Source organism: Typopeltis vanoorti, chromosome 18 (genome assembly GCF_054136105.1).
Source record: "Typopeltis vanoorti isolate ZY-2024b chromosome 18, IOZ_Tvanoo_1.0, whole genome shotgun sequence".
NCBI classification, from domain to species: Eukaryota; Metazoa; Arthropoda; class Arachnida; order Uropygi; family Thelyphonidae; genus Typopeltis; species Typopeltis vanoorti.
This window is the reverse complement of record NC_143566.1, coordinates 83,177,639-83,192,327: the sequence shown is the minus strand read 5'-3', so window position 1 is coordinate 83,192,327 and position 14,689 is coordinate 83,177,639. Positions and strand designations below refer to the sequence as shown.

The 14,689-nt window shown below is 36.4% G+C and overlaps 1 protein-coding gene across 2 annotated transcripts in view; it reads left to right on the top strand.

Annotated features, from left to right (window-relative positions):
- LOC150096867 (terminal nucleotidyltransferase 4B-like) overlaps window positions 1–6,919 on the top strand; it is a 239,884-nt gene extending 232,965 nt beyond the window's left edge. Inside the window, exon 11 of one of the 2 annotated variants that reach the window (XM_090408317.1) lies at window positions 4,236–6,919. In XM_090408317.1, the coding sequence (XP_090264443.1) occupies window positions 4,236–4,814 (579 nt within the window). In that variant the 3' untranslated portion in view covers window positions 4,815–6,919. The remainder of the gene's footprint in view (window positions 1–4,235) is intronic. The other variant, XM_090408319.1, reaches the window with a different exon arrangement.
- The last annotated feature ends 7,770 nt before the right edge of the window (window positions 6,920–14,689 follow it).

Below are 14,689 nucleotides of genomic sequence, written 5' to 3'. Positions count from 1 at the left end.
GGGGGGGGGGGTTGTGATGTCATGCAGCCAGGAAGATACTTTTTTTATTGAGGTGATTCACAGGAATCTAATGTGTCTGGGCCTTGAGGCCAAATAGATTTTTAATTTTGTAACATGTTTCAGTGGGATCTTCACTTCTGAAAAGTTATCTATCTTTTGTGCAACTTGCTGCTCTCAGAAGTTACGAAAGATAAAGGTATTGTCATCACCAGGGCAGGTAAGGGTAATGCCACACTCGTCATTAACACCACTGAATATAATTAGAAAATGAATATTATTCTCCAAGATTGCTTTACCTACATCACACTAGATTACGATCCTACCAGTATAATATACCATTGGAAATTTCATGCAAAGTTCTCTTCAAGGATTAGGCATTTGCCTGTTCCAGCTTCACTGGTTTTCCTCCCCCCCCTCCCTTTGGTCTTTATCTATCCATTTATTTTGTTAGTCAATATCTTTCCATCCTTAATGGATGTTATTTACATTTTAAATATCTAGTTCTTTTCAGGTGTCTTCATTTCTTATATGGTCCGATTTTGTGAATCCTTTAATTGCTCTTAAAAATCTCATCTCTGCAGCTTGTATTTTACTGTCATCTTTCTTTTTAACAGTCCATGTTTCTGAACCATGTAATAGAATGGGAGTGACCATTACTTTGTAAACTTTTAGTTTAGTTTTTTGCCTTGTTTTTTCTTCAGCATCCTTTAAATTGTTCCACAGATTTTCTAAATTTATTTTTTCATCTATATCTATCTTTTTATTATATGTCATTATGCAGCCTAAATAATTGTGTTATCTGTTCTGTTATTTTATTTTCTATAACTATTTTTGGTATAACATGATCTCAGCCTTTAAATTTTTCTTTTGTGAGATTTTTAAATTGTATTGTTGGCTTATTTTGTTTAATTCATAAACTGATTTTTGAAGGTCATCTTCATTGTCTTGTAATATGTTCTGGTTAACTGTGAATACCTTGTTTATTGTTTTCCATATTTTCATAATCTGATCTATATATATATATATTGAATAGAGTTGGAGATAAGCTACATCCCTGTCTGACACCCTGATTTATTTCAGTCTCTTCTGTTAATATATTATCTAACTGTAACTGTATTTTTGTATCTTTATATAAACTTCGTATAGCTTGTACCAAATGTAATGGATATCCTTGTTTTTTCATTATATTCCATAGTTTTTTGTTCTGTATCTTATCAAAAGCTTTCTCATAATCTATAAAGCCCATATGAGTCTCTAAATTAAATTTTTGTCTTTTTTCAATAATTTGTTTTAACACGTATTGTCTATACATGATCTTCCATGTCTGAAGCCATTTTGTTCTTCTGAGAGTAGATTGTCTGCAATATTTCTGCCTTTTATTCAGGATTGAACTATAGATTTGTAACCTATATTTTTAATAAACTTATTCATGTTAGAGGTTTAATTGAATATTAACAGTACTGAGAAAGGATTAAAACTAATTTTATTACTTCCAATATTTTGTCTCCGTCACAGAGACATCTTCGGGGGATTACAAAAACTTTTACCCTTCCTAGACACCTTAGTAACATGCCTTCCTAATGGTAACCTTTCTTTCTCTGTATATAGAAAACCTACTCATACAGGTAGATACATTCACAAACTCTCCCAGCAATATGACATTATTAAAACTCTGACCAATAGGGCCCACAATCTTGGTTCCAGTAAAACTTCCCTGTCAACTGAACTCATACACAACACTTCCTTTCCAATGGCTATAATGACTACAAAATTAAAAAAATAATCAAGTCCTTCCCCATTCCCCAACCATCTCTTCAGAAGGACTTCAGAAATGCCATCACTATTCCTTACATCCATGGTACTTCAGAAAAAATAGCCAGATCATTAAAAAAGTACAACCTCCATACAGCTTTTAAGCCCCACCGTAAACTTGCTACCCTTATCTGCTCCACTAAAGACCAGCTCCCTCCTCTTTCAGTGCCTGGTGTATATAGAGTACCTTGTTCCTGTAAACTTGCCTACTTCGGACAAAGAAGCAGGTCAGCATCCATCCGGTTAGAAGAACGCAGTTCTTACATCTGCAAACATGATTATGGTCAGTCTGGCCTTGTAGACCATGTTTTGGATACATCCCACAGAATCTCCTGGAAAAAACTCTATGCTCCACCATAGTAAATTCAAAAAAGAAAGACTATTCTTTGAATCTGCATCTGCACTCGGGAATCAACCTAATTTAAATAAATACGGTTGCATTAAACTTCCCAAAATTTGGGAAACTTTAATTATCAGAGATCCCTCTTTACATCCCAGGCCACCTGCAAATGCCCATAGAGGGTGCACCACCTAGATAGGACGTTAGTTTCACTTTGTATTGTATTTGTGTGTGTGTGTGTTGTTACTTTTGTAATCTTCGAAGATGTCTCTGTGACGGAGACGAAATATTGGAAGTATTAAAATTAGTTTTAATCCTTTCTCAGTGCTGTTAATATTCCATTAAATCTCTAACATGAATTCTTCACAGCACTTAAGCCTCAACACATGTAATAAACTTATTCCTCTGTAATTTCTACAATCATCTCTGTCTCCTTTCTTAAATAGACAGCCATTATGATTTGCCCACATTTTCCAGATTATTCTGTAAGTGTTAGATATCAGTTTGCATCTGATATCTAACACTTACAGAATATTGCCATGATTGCCATGCCTATCTTTCATCATCAGCAGCAAATAGTTGAACATCTCCTATCATGTCCTTCCCAATGTCACATAATATACAGATCAAACAACAATGGTCCAAGGACTTGATCCTTCGGGTACATTAAACCTAAAATCATGTCACCTTAAGTCTTAATAATCGTTCTCCCATAGACATTCAGTTTCTGCCTTATGTCAGTTCTGCAGGTGCTTTCACAGACAGCACTCTGCTGAATTGGCCACAATAATTCCTCCATTTTCCTCGAAAATCACAAGAACAAGAGCTGCTGCTGATCAACACTCATTTAGTCCAGCTTGAAACTTGCCAGACCAACTTCTCTTGCCTCCTCTTTCATTCCATCTGCTTTTGTAACAGCCTTTTCCACTCTGCCTTCCCAAAAGAATACAAATTTCAGCTGTTCAAAATAAAATTTTCTTGCCCACACAGCACTGATATGCTATAGATCTTGTGATCTTCCATGTGTAAGTTAGATATTAAAAATATATACACACACTCTTCTGATTGATAGATCTTAGCAAAAGTAGCACTAATTATTTGAATGATTTTATCTGCTTCTGATACAGATGTACCATCTGCATTTGGTAGTTATTCTTCCACACTCATTCTTTCTTTAATTATGATGGCACATATAATAAACTTCTTTTGAAATGCTTAGCCAGTTTCCTTTCATACTTCGATTTAGTTTTCTATGCAATGCTTGTAAATTTTTGGGCTCACGATTTATATATTTCATAATTCCTCTCACTCTTATTAGCATGATATTCCTTCCATATCTTCTTATGGATCTCTTTGTTTAATTAACATTGAACATTGATTTCATTCCCATCCTATTTGTTCTTCAGACCCTAGGGATGCATTCTGATAGTGACTCATTCAAGTACATTTTCAAAGTTTCCCCATTCAGTAACTTATACCATGAGATCCAAAAAAAAAGTATTCTCCTGAGTTTCATAATTTCCAGCATTGTAGTACAGCATGCAACCTGTCCCAATTGGAACATCCATATAGTTGGCTACTTCCCGTGTTAGTACAGCATGATCACTGTTACAAATGGTGGTAAAACAGTATATTCTTACTGAGAACTCTTCTGCTGCTGTAATCAAATCTAACACTCTTTGCCCTTGAGATCCTTTTGCCTGCTGCTTGAGAAAGTTTCTCATAACAGCTCAATAAGTTATATCTGTTCTATATCTATAAAAAGATAAGCTGAAATTTCAAGCTTTTTTATGTCACTTTTTTTTTGTCTCTTCATTGTTTTGAAACGTCCAACAATGTGTTTGCCTTCATGAGACAAACATGAAGCAGAGGCCCCCCCCCACCCGGTGTGTGCATATATATATATATATATATATATATATTCATATTCATATAATATGCCATGTAGCTATTCCCCAAACATAGGTAATTATTTTAGTTTAGCAAATTGAATTCTCAGTAATAGTACTTTTTTCCATGTGTAAATGATGAAGTATATATTTTGGTTATATCAAGAATCACTAATGCATTATTTATGTTATAGGATTCAGACATTGTATCAGATGCAAGCCAAACCAGACTAGGAAGTGACAGGGTGCCAAATCATTATCATGATAATCAGAATAAGCCACTCTGGGAGCAAAATAGACAAGGGAATAGTAATAGTCATGTATTTAATTCTGTGAGAAGTAACGTGCCAGAATCTCAAGTAATACTGACCTTTCAGGGGCCAGTGAACCACATAGTGAGTAGGACCAGTCTTTCATCTACAGCATATATAAAATCATCACCACCACCACCACCACCTCCACCTTCTTCAGTGCCAGATACTGTTATCATATCTGTTAGTGATAAAGAAAAAAATGTAGATATGAATTCAGTTTCTACAAATGGACATTGGTCAAAATATCAACGGAAATACACATTTCACCATGTGACACAACATTCCCATGGACATCCTCCTGCTGTTAGTCATTCTGTAGCAGACAATGCATCACTTCATAGTAATGGACATCGTTCTCGAAGTTTTTCCAATAAAAAAACTCATGGGAGAAAAAACATGATGCAGACCACATCAGTAACAGGCAGGAAAGATACAGGCCATGTTATCCTGGGGCGATAGCAGAGACCATTTTGTGTAGATATCATTCATGTTCTGTTTGTGTTGAAGATTGACCCAATTGTGTGGTATCTGAGTATGTATATTTGTATAATATAGAGAGAGATATATAGATATATATATATATATAAATACTTATGCATCATGAAGAGATTTGTGTGTGTGTATGCAATCCTGTATGCATAACCGCATTCAGTTGTTGAGCAGCACAGAAATTACCTAAAGAAATCTCACTGAGGATCAGACAAAGGTTCCTCCTAATTTTCATTCCATGTTATCATTATCATCATCATCATTAACAAGACACTTTAAAAGTGTACTCATTTGTGTGCCTCATATAACGCAGCTCCTAGATAAAAATGCATGCCGAACAGTGGAACTTGTATGGAGTTAATTGCGAAACTTTTTTTTTCTTCTCTCGGAATTTTGCAGCTGTGATGGGACTAGTTTTTCTATATAGTTCTTAAAAATTCATCAGGAGATCAACTTGAAAGATTGGCAATTTGCAATATCGAATGGAAGCAGCTTACCAATGTTGAAAAGTGTATACTGACATGTTGCTGTATTTGTTATCACTTTTTTTTTTTAACTCACTTTCCATACATATTAAGTCTATTGTTCATGTAGGATGTTTTGTCCATGTGTATTCACATAAATGTATACATGTAAAAGTTGTCATATCTAAATAATGTATTATAGACGTGTGCCATTCATCGAGTTTTTGACCATGTAGAAATACTGTATATATACGTGTGTGTGTGTACTGTTTACTGTTTCTCAGAGATAAAAGATAAAGAACTGCCATAAAGCTAAACATTTTTTTTTTTTTGTAGCTATTGAATACTGGAGATGTTTACAGAAAAATCCTGTACTTTGTAACAGTATAGAATATACATGAGATTATTCTCTTTCAGCTGAAAGAAGAAAATTTGTTGACCTGTTATCAGTGAAAATTATATTAAGGGGATGAAAAGTGTATCAGTTTTTGTGAAACTTTTACCTAATTATGATCAATAAGACATGGCCAGATTAGTTGAATTTTGATAAACATAACTTCAGTTCTTTGTCAGAGCTGCAATAGAAATATTGTCTGTTAGTCAACGAAGTGCCTTGTAATTCTTAATATTGTGATTTTTTTGTTTTATTTTATTTGCCAGCACCAGATATATTTGTATTATTAATGAGTAAGTCTTTCCTTGTTGTATTTTACTGATATAATAGGTTAAGAAATGAATGAATGAAATCACTTATTTCTGTCATTTGATTGTTTTAACATTAACCATAATGATATGTATGCATTGATTGGTTGCATTCTCTGTTAGTTATAAGTACTTTAATTGTAGATATAAATGAAAGAAATTGAGGAGATCCACTGCCAGACGTGTTCATATATTAATTTTACGTAATTAAGTTCAACAATTTGATGTGTTTTGAGGATGGGATAACCACCTTCATATTCCTTTAAATATATTAGGTAGTTTTTTTTTTTTTTTTTTCAGTTAATATAAGTTTGCCAGTATGCCTGACTAAAAATGTCTGCATTACATTTTTATTTTAGCCAAAGAAAGTGAATATATACATTTCATTCATTTTAATGTGATGTTTTTAATGGAATTTCATAACTTTAATAACTCATTTTGCCCATGTGTGGGCCAGAAGTGCCATGCAGTTTTTCCCATCACAGCTGTGCTAAGTATAGTTCATTAATCTTATGTCGTTTTGTTTCCAGCATGGAATAACTGTGCCTCGAAAAAAAGAAAAAAAAAAGTTTCCCATTGTTGAAACTTCACAACCTGTACTTCTTGTTTAATGCAGACTTGTCAGTGCTTAAATATTCTTCATAGCAATCATGTGATTACACATTGATTGACCTGAGAGATGCTGAATTTTTCGGACCCTTCACAAAATGGAATGCTGCATATTAGTAGCCAGTGCTATATTTATTTTATTTTTTTTTTAAATTGCCTTTTATAGGTTGAGTATGAAAACAGTGACAGTTGCTTGTCACTGATGGATGTGGCATGGCATGTGCTGGTCAAACTTTTCTGAAAAAAGAAAATGTACATTTTTGTATAAAAAAAAAAAAAAAAAAGTAAATAAATGGTTTATAAAAATCTTGTGCAAAAATATTTTAAGTATATGATCAGTTCTCATTTTCTCATCTATACTCTCAAGAGCTATAGCAGACAATATGACACTAACAGAGTGAAATTTTATTAGTATATTAGTATTCATAATGATATTCTTTCTAAATTTATCTGATATTGGTCTGACCTTTGATTAGAATAGTTTATCTGAGCATTCTAAACTCAAATCCCATATATGGATCCACTTCCAGGTCTTTGTGTCATTTTTGTTATAACCAAGGTTCGAAAAATTATGCCAAATCCTACTCGCAACAAAAAAAAAAAATTAATAAACTGGTCAGTGGATGTGGCGTTTGCACACCACATCGCTTGGCCGCATGAAGGAAGACTTCTTGGTTTCGAATCTAGTCGGCAACGAAGAAATTTTTCCAAGCCTTTTTTCACCCGGTTCTCGAGTTTGTCGATCTCTGGCACGGGCAAGCAGGTTTTTCGTCCCGTAAACTCAAGAAAATCAGCCGTAGAACCCACATTATTTCAGGCATTAAATACGAGTGTTAGGGACCAGGAGATGGCGGCACTTGTTGAGCCATCTCTCTTCACTGCGTGCCGCTTAAATAGTGATAGCCTTGGGTCAGCTATCACTGATTGGGTACCAGTGGAGATTGATCTGCTCACTCTCAGATAGGGACTAAACGGCCTCACCTACTCCCTATTTATGGGAATAAAAAGGCGTTAGCTGATTTTTTTTTTTAGGAGCTTATTTTGTTAATTAATATACATTAGAAAAATTTGTTTTTTGTCCAGTCTGCAGGTATTTTTTGCCAGTTGGCAAACTATCTTAGGCAAGTGGGTTGAGCATATTTGATTATGCATCTTTTATGAAATTTTTCTTGAATTAATTATTTGTCTTATTTTTTCTTCTCATTTTCTCATATTTTGTCCTATTACATTCATCTGCATTGATGTAATACAAATCATAAACATATCTTCTGTAGCGTAAGGGAAGGAAAGTTCTAGTAGGAGATATTCCGCTGAATCTTCATCTTGCTATTTAACTATGTATTTTTTTTTTTAATTAAAAAAAAAAAAAAAGCTGCCTCCTTGACTTGGAAAATTCCTGTACTCTTACCACATTACTAGAATCTGCCGTGACACTTCGGCCCTATTTCCAATTTGCTGACGTCAGTGCTTAGCTCCAATTCAAGAAGTTATCTTTGTGTTTAGTGTTGAATGTCTTAGCTATTCCTTAACTCCCAATACACCTGTTTTGGTCTTAGTGTCAGTAATTGGTTATGGTGACATGTTAAGTTTCCTGAAAAGTTCTTTATTTTAATTTATGCTTCTTAAATTGATTATATTGCTATCTTTATTTCTGTTTGAAGTTCCAGTAACTGATTTTTCCACTGTCCAAGTTTCATGAAGAAATATTCATACTGCCTTATACTTATACAAGCATGAAGTTAAACTGAACTAAAATTTTAACATTTTCATATTCACATCTCAATGTTTTAATTTTTATTTTTAATACAAATCTCGTATATATTACCTTCGCTTATCTTAGTTTCATAAATAAGAGAATTGTATTAGAAAAGAAACATTGTTTAATAAATATTTAAATATACAAATATAATTTACGCAAAATTCATTTAAAAATTCGTATCAGCTACACTATCACAAATTTCATCTCAGGAATATACATTTAAAAAAAAAAAAAAAATTCCATCATCACCAGAGGTGCTGTATGTAGATGTAATGTTTTGGTGTGTGTAGAAAGAGAAAAGCGGCACAAGCGTAAAACATTTTTATTCACTTAAATTGTGCATTCATGGGGCTGTCCTTCCCAGTATGTCCAAACTGCATCCTTTGCACATTATGTTCAGTGGCAGAAAACAGCTGGTCGGGATTTATGTTGCATTGTGCTGACGAGTTATCAGGATGGTCCTGAGAACTCCCCACAGACAGAAGTCATGGGGTCACACAGGAAAGGGGTGGGAAATGCACAACCAAGGCCATACTTACACTTTTCTGGAAGCAAGCAGGGCTCAAACAATGAGGGAGAGGCACCAGCACCTTTAGCCATTTTCTTGGGCTCCAGCTAGAGCCTTGTGTGTTATGTATAAGCAGAGTTGATCACTCTGGCTTCTGTGAAATGTTCTCGAAGAACATGCACTGGGGGGGGGGGGGATCTTGCATGCTAATGACAATCCATGCACAATTATTGCAAAATTATCTTGCAATGTCTCGGCAGTAACCGAGTAGGTCACAGAACCCAACTGGTGAATATCCTCAAAGGAGAATGGTTCAATTATAAACGAAACTAAACCGGGCATCAGACAGTAACTGGGTAAATGCAAAGGAATTTGTTGGATTGCATTCGGGTTTTGCATAACTCATACCTGGCCATTGTGGGTATTCACAGCCTTCAGGTGAAAGTGAGCCTCATCTCCCCACAAAATCATCCCCATCACCTACCCGACCAAGGGATGTTAGTCGACTTTCAAAGTCCTGTGGATGCAACTTGTGTCAGGGTTATCTTGAGTGGGTAGGAATGCAGAATCTTCAGTGTGGCCTGCTTCACATCAGTAGTAGCAACTTCATTCACTTGTGAACTGATTGGTTTGCGACCTCAATGATCCGTTTCTTCAAAACGACATCATTCCTTGCAGAGCATAGAGGTGAGTGGACCTCGATGATATATGTTCAGGCGACAAAATTCGCGGAGTGTAGCAGCATATCAACTGTTAAGGTAGTGCGGCTTCATGAACAGAGTGCCATCACTGGATGATATTAACCAGAATGAAGGGGAAAATCCTATGTCCATCTTTTTAACCCCCTCCCCCGGCTGTTCTGTGTGGAATCTGCATGATATGCAGCTTCTATGCATTTGGTGTTTACAATGCCTCTGAATTTTGTAACTACCTATCCCCCCCCCCCTTTTCTCTTCAGCTACTGCTTCCGCATGATGCACAATGTATTGATGTCAAGTTTCGGCATTTGGATCACTGGCTTGTCCTCCACATATGCTGCGAAACTTTATATCGATACATTGCGCATCATGCGGAAGCAATAGCTGAAGAGAAAGGGGGGGGGTGAGGTAGTTACAAAATTCAGAGGCATTGTAAACACCAAATGCATAGAATCTGCATATCATGCAGATTCCACGCAGAACAGCCGGAGGAGAGGGGTTAAAAGGATGGACATGGGATTTTCCCCTTCATTCTGGTTGTTAATATCATCCGGTGATGGCACTCTGTTCAAGAAGCTACACTACCTAAACAGTTGATATGCTGCTACGCTCCGCGAATTTTGTCGCCTGAACAAATGTCGACGTGGTCCATTCACCCCTATGCTCTGCAAGGAATCCTTTAAGTTTGATCACCCTGTGTGTGGACATATGATAGGAAAAGCTGCTACCACCGCCATATATAAATGTAATGTACGAAATTTTTGATATACGTTGTTTCGTTCTCCTCTTAGTTTATTTTTATGTTTTGAAGATGGCTGAGCATTTTTATTTTTGGTGTACTGTATATGCTTCAACATTTAATAAACTCAAGTGCAGGTGGTGGTGGGGAAATATTCAGAAATCTCAGTACTTATGTTGAAAAATTTTAATCAGATTCTTTTGAATTAATAAATTTTATTATTTCGAGCGACTCCAGGAGTCCTTAGACTCATCGAGGGAGGCCCTAAACATCATGTCCACACAACTATGCGATTACATTCTCACAGTATCTATCATACCTTGCCTTGAACTCGTTCACCGTCATAGCACCCACAACAGACTCTGGCAGCTTATTCCACTCATTTACCACTCTAAAAGTACAGAACCCAGCTCTAACACCCCTGCTAACCACACTCTTGCCCAGCTTCCATAGGTGTCCCCTAGTTCTCCCACCACCAGTCCTGATCTCAAAAATATCCTCTGAATTGATCCTATAGAATCCCTTTAGCAATTTGAATGTCTCAATCATATCTCCCCTTTTCCACCTATCAACTAGTTTCTGCAACCCACAAATCTTCAACCTGTTCTCATATGGTTCATTCCATAGACCTGTTATCTTAGTCACTCGCCTCTCGATCCTCTCCACCTCCTCCCCATCAAGAAGGAACCAAGGTGACCAAATCTGGACACAGTAGTCGAGATGAGGTCTTATCAAGGCTCGGTACAGAGGTACAATAACTTGCTTGTCTCTGCTCGTCAAGGTATTTTTCAACAACCAAGTGAGTTGATGAGCTCATTTAGCTACTTTTGCAATGTGCCCCCTAAACTTCATCTCCCTATCCACCAACACTCCCAAGTCCCTGGCCTCATCAATCTCTTGGAGTATAGTTCCACCAATGTGGTATACTGCTGCTAATCTTTTCACCCCAAAATGCATAACCTTACATTTTGTCACATTAAATTGACATCCATTCTCCTTAGCCCAGAACTCCAATCTATCTAAGTCATCCTGCAAGACTTTGACATCTTCTGCATTCACTATTGCCCTACCCAACTTTGCATCATCAGCGAACAAATGAATTGTTCCACTTAGATCCTTCCTTATATCGTTAATGAACAGGTTAAACAGCAGTGGTCCAAGAACAGAACCCTGCAGCACACCCCTAGTCACAGGCTGTCTTTTGGACTCTACTCCTGAATAAACTACTCTTTGATATCTCTCCATCAACCAACCACCTATCCATCTCACCAACCCTATATCCTTTCCCATATGTTGTAGTTTACGGATTAGTATTCCATGTGGTATCCTGTCAAACGCCTTTGCCAGGTCCAGCAGTATCACTGTAAACCCATTTCCCTTATTCAGTTCAGCCGTCACCTTGTTATAAAACTTGAGCAAGTTACTGAAGCATGATCTACCCTTCACAAAGCCATGCTGTCCCCTGTACAGTATCTCATTTTGATCAATCCATTCCTGTATTTTTCCCTTAACTACTTTCTCCAAGACCTTCACAACGACTCCTGAAATGCTGATCGGTCGGTAATTTGCAACCGTAGTCTTGGATCCTCCTTTATGCAATGAAACTATTTTCCCCTCTTTCCACACCTTCGGGACTAAACCAGACCTGAGACTCAGATTAAACATGGTCAAGGGCACCGATAATTCCTTAGCCGCTTCACGCAAGACCTGTGTCGGTATACCATCCAATCCCACAATGTGTTCACATTAAGGTTCTGTAATAGACTAGTCACCTCCACTTCATTCATCACTATTCCCGTATAAACTAATGGTTCCTTCATTTTTTCAATGTCACCACCTGGATGATATGCTTTTGCAAAGTGCACGCTCAGTAACTCCACTATATCGACTGATTCAGTGACCTCTTTACCATCGTCATTCCTTTCTTTATGTGTACATTGCAAGCAGGGAGTAGGCTACAGTAGCTCATCAAAATTGTTTTATGCGTATTATTTGTCATTATTGTTGTTTTGCGATGACACCTCCTTAATTTGAGTTTTTCTTGCCATGCTATGTTTTCCTCTTCATCTTTTTTTGCTTCATTTTATTCCTTCAGTTTAATTGTGTATACCTCTCTTAGACTAGCACTGCTTACACATTCTCAAGATACTAAATAATATTCAGTTTTGTGATACATACCGTAATGTTGCAAAGTAAAATATTCTGTTATCGGGATAGACCTTGCAGGACTACTTACGAAGACTTGGCATGATATGAACGATGCACGCGTTGACTAAGAATATCTTCCATATGTATATAAAATAGGAAATGTTTATGCAATATTAAGAAATGTATAGATAAAGAAATATTTTGTTTTCGTTTCTTGAAGACGAAAATCCAGAACAACAAAATACTTGACTGCAATTAGTTTCACTAAACTCATTCTCTGTACTTATTCTCTACTCTGCTATAGCTTTCTAGCCAAATATATTTTCATTTACATTTTTCATCGAACTGTCACATACATGCGGCATGTAATAAGTGACATTGTACAAAAGAAAATTATGGTGCTACTGTTTTGTAGGCTTCTGTGAAAATAGGTTATGTTAAAAATGTTTCCAGTATTTTCCCACAAAAAAAAAAAAAAAAAAAATTCCTTGACTAGTTTAATGAAAATTCTGTTGTTTCACTTCAACAAGATAATTACACGAATATACTAAAAAACAAGTGATGACAGTTAACTGTCGTAAAAAATGTGAACATGATTAAAGAATGGAAAATGTGCATTCCCTATTATGCTGGTTTGTGGGTAACTGTATACTACTAACATCCAAGTGTGTTGTAATGAATTCTCTCTATGTTCCCTGGATATCTACAGATGTCATGGTCACTCCGATGTTTGGTGATGTGTCACACCAGGCCTCGCCATGTAGCCCTGTTTGCTTTTCTGGCGGCCTCAACTCTGAAGATCAGTCACTCCACACACACCATCCATCCATGTCATTGATGTTCTACCCCTTCCTCTTTTTCCAGAAACTTTCCCTTCCATCCTTTCTGTGTCCAAAATATTTTAACTTTCTTCTGTCAATATCCTTAAGGAGCCTTAAAGTTCTACTGCTCTTTTTTAACACCCATTCATTTGTACACCTTCCAGTGTATAATATCCTCAACAGCCTTCTGTAACGCCACATCTCAAAAGCAGATATCTGTTTCTTATCTGACTTCTTTAGGTTCCAAGTCTCACATTCATAAGCTGCTGTTGAAAAACAACTGCATCCAAATTTCTCAACTTTGTTCCCATGGATCCATCCTTCCAGATTTTAGACGGGTCTCTTGTTTTAGTCATTCCTAACCTTTTTCTGACGTCTTCTGAACAGCAATTCTTCACACTAATAATGGATCCCAGGTACTCAAACTTGCTGAATTCCTCGATTCTTTCTCCATTAAGGTACACTTGTTTCTCAAGAGCTTCCCTCTTTGTATTTCCTTCGGAACCATAATCTTTGTCTTGCTAGAATTGAGTTGAAGTCCTCTGTTATTACCGATCTTGTTAACCTGGTCAAGAATTAGTCCTAGTTCTTCCATGTCATTACAAAGGAGTACTGTATCATCAGTATACTTCAGATTACTGATCAATCTACCTCCTATCCTACTTCCTGTTCTGAGTTCATCCATGATGTCCTCTGCATATACAGTATATACTAAACAAGTGAGGAGAAAGTAAACATCCTTGCCTAACGCCTTTTCCAACTTGAAGCCAGTCAGTCAATCCAACACCTGTTCTTACCGTGGCTTCTTTGTAATGAAGACAAATATTGATGTAAAATCATCTTGTTTTTTGCTGCACTGTAGAGAATGTTTCATCATTCCAGCCAATTCGTTAAGCACTCTTGAGAAAAACGGTAATCATTGTGAAGCATTTTTGTTTGTTGCCATGCCACTTGATGTGTAGTTTTAATTTTTGCCAGCCCTGATTTGTGTCTTCTTTCATTCTCAATGTCTTTGAAATGTTCTGGTCAGCATATCTGCCCATCTGTCGTATGTAGTGTAAACCACAACTACAACTGATCTTGTAAACAGTGCTGTAACGAGGGCGCAAAACGTAAAAAATAGAAATAAATAGATATAAAAGCCTGCTATTTTGTATATCTAAAGTGGCTAAACGCCATTTTAGACACAAATTCTGCATCAGCGGAATTCCGCTACATTTGATAACACTGGTGAGTTCCAATTCGTCTCGAGTTAGATGGCAAGGCAACGACAGCGCCTAATATCACGACTTTAACATAACATTTCTTTGCAATTATTCTCGTTTTTGTCTCAAGTAAATTGTTCTGTCGCACCATTAACTATTAATGAATGTATTTTTGCATTTTATGATTTTGTA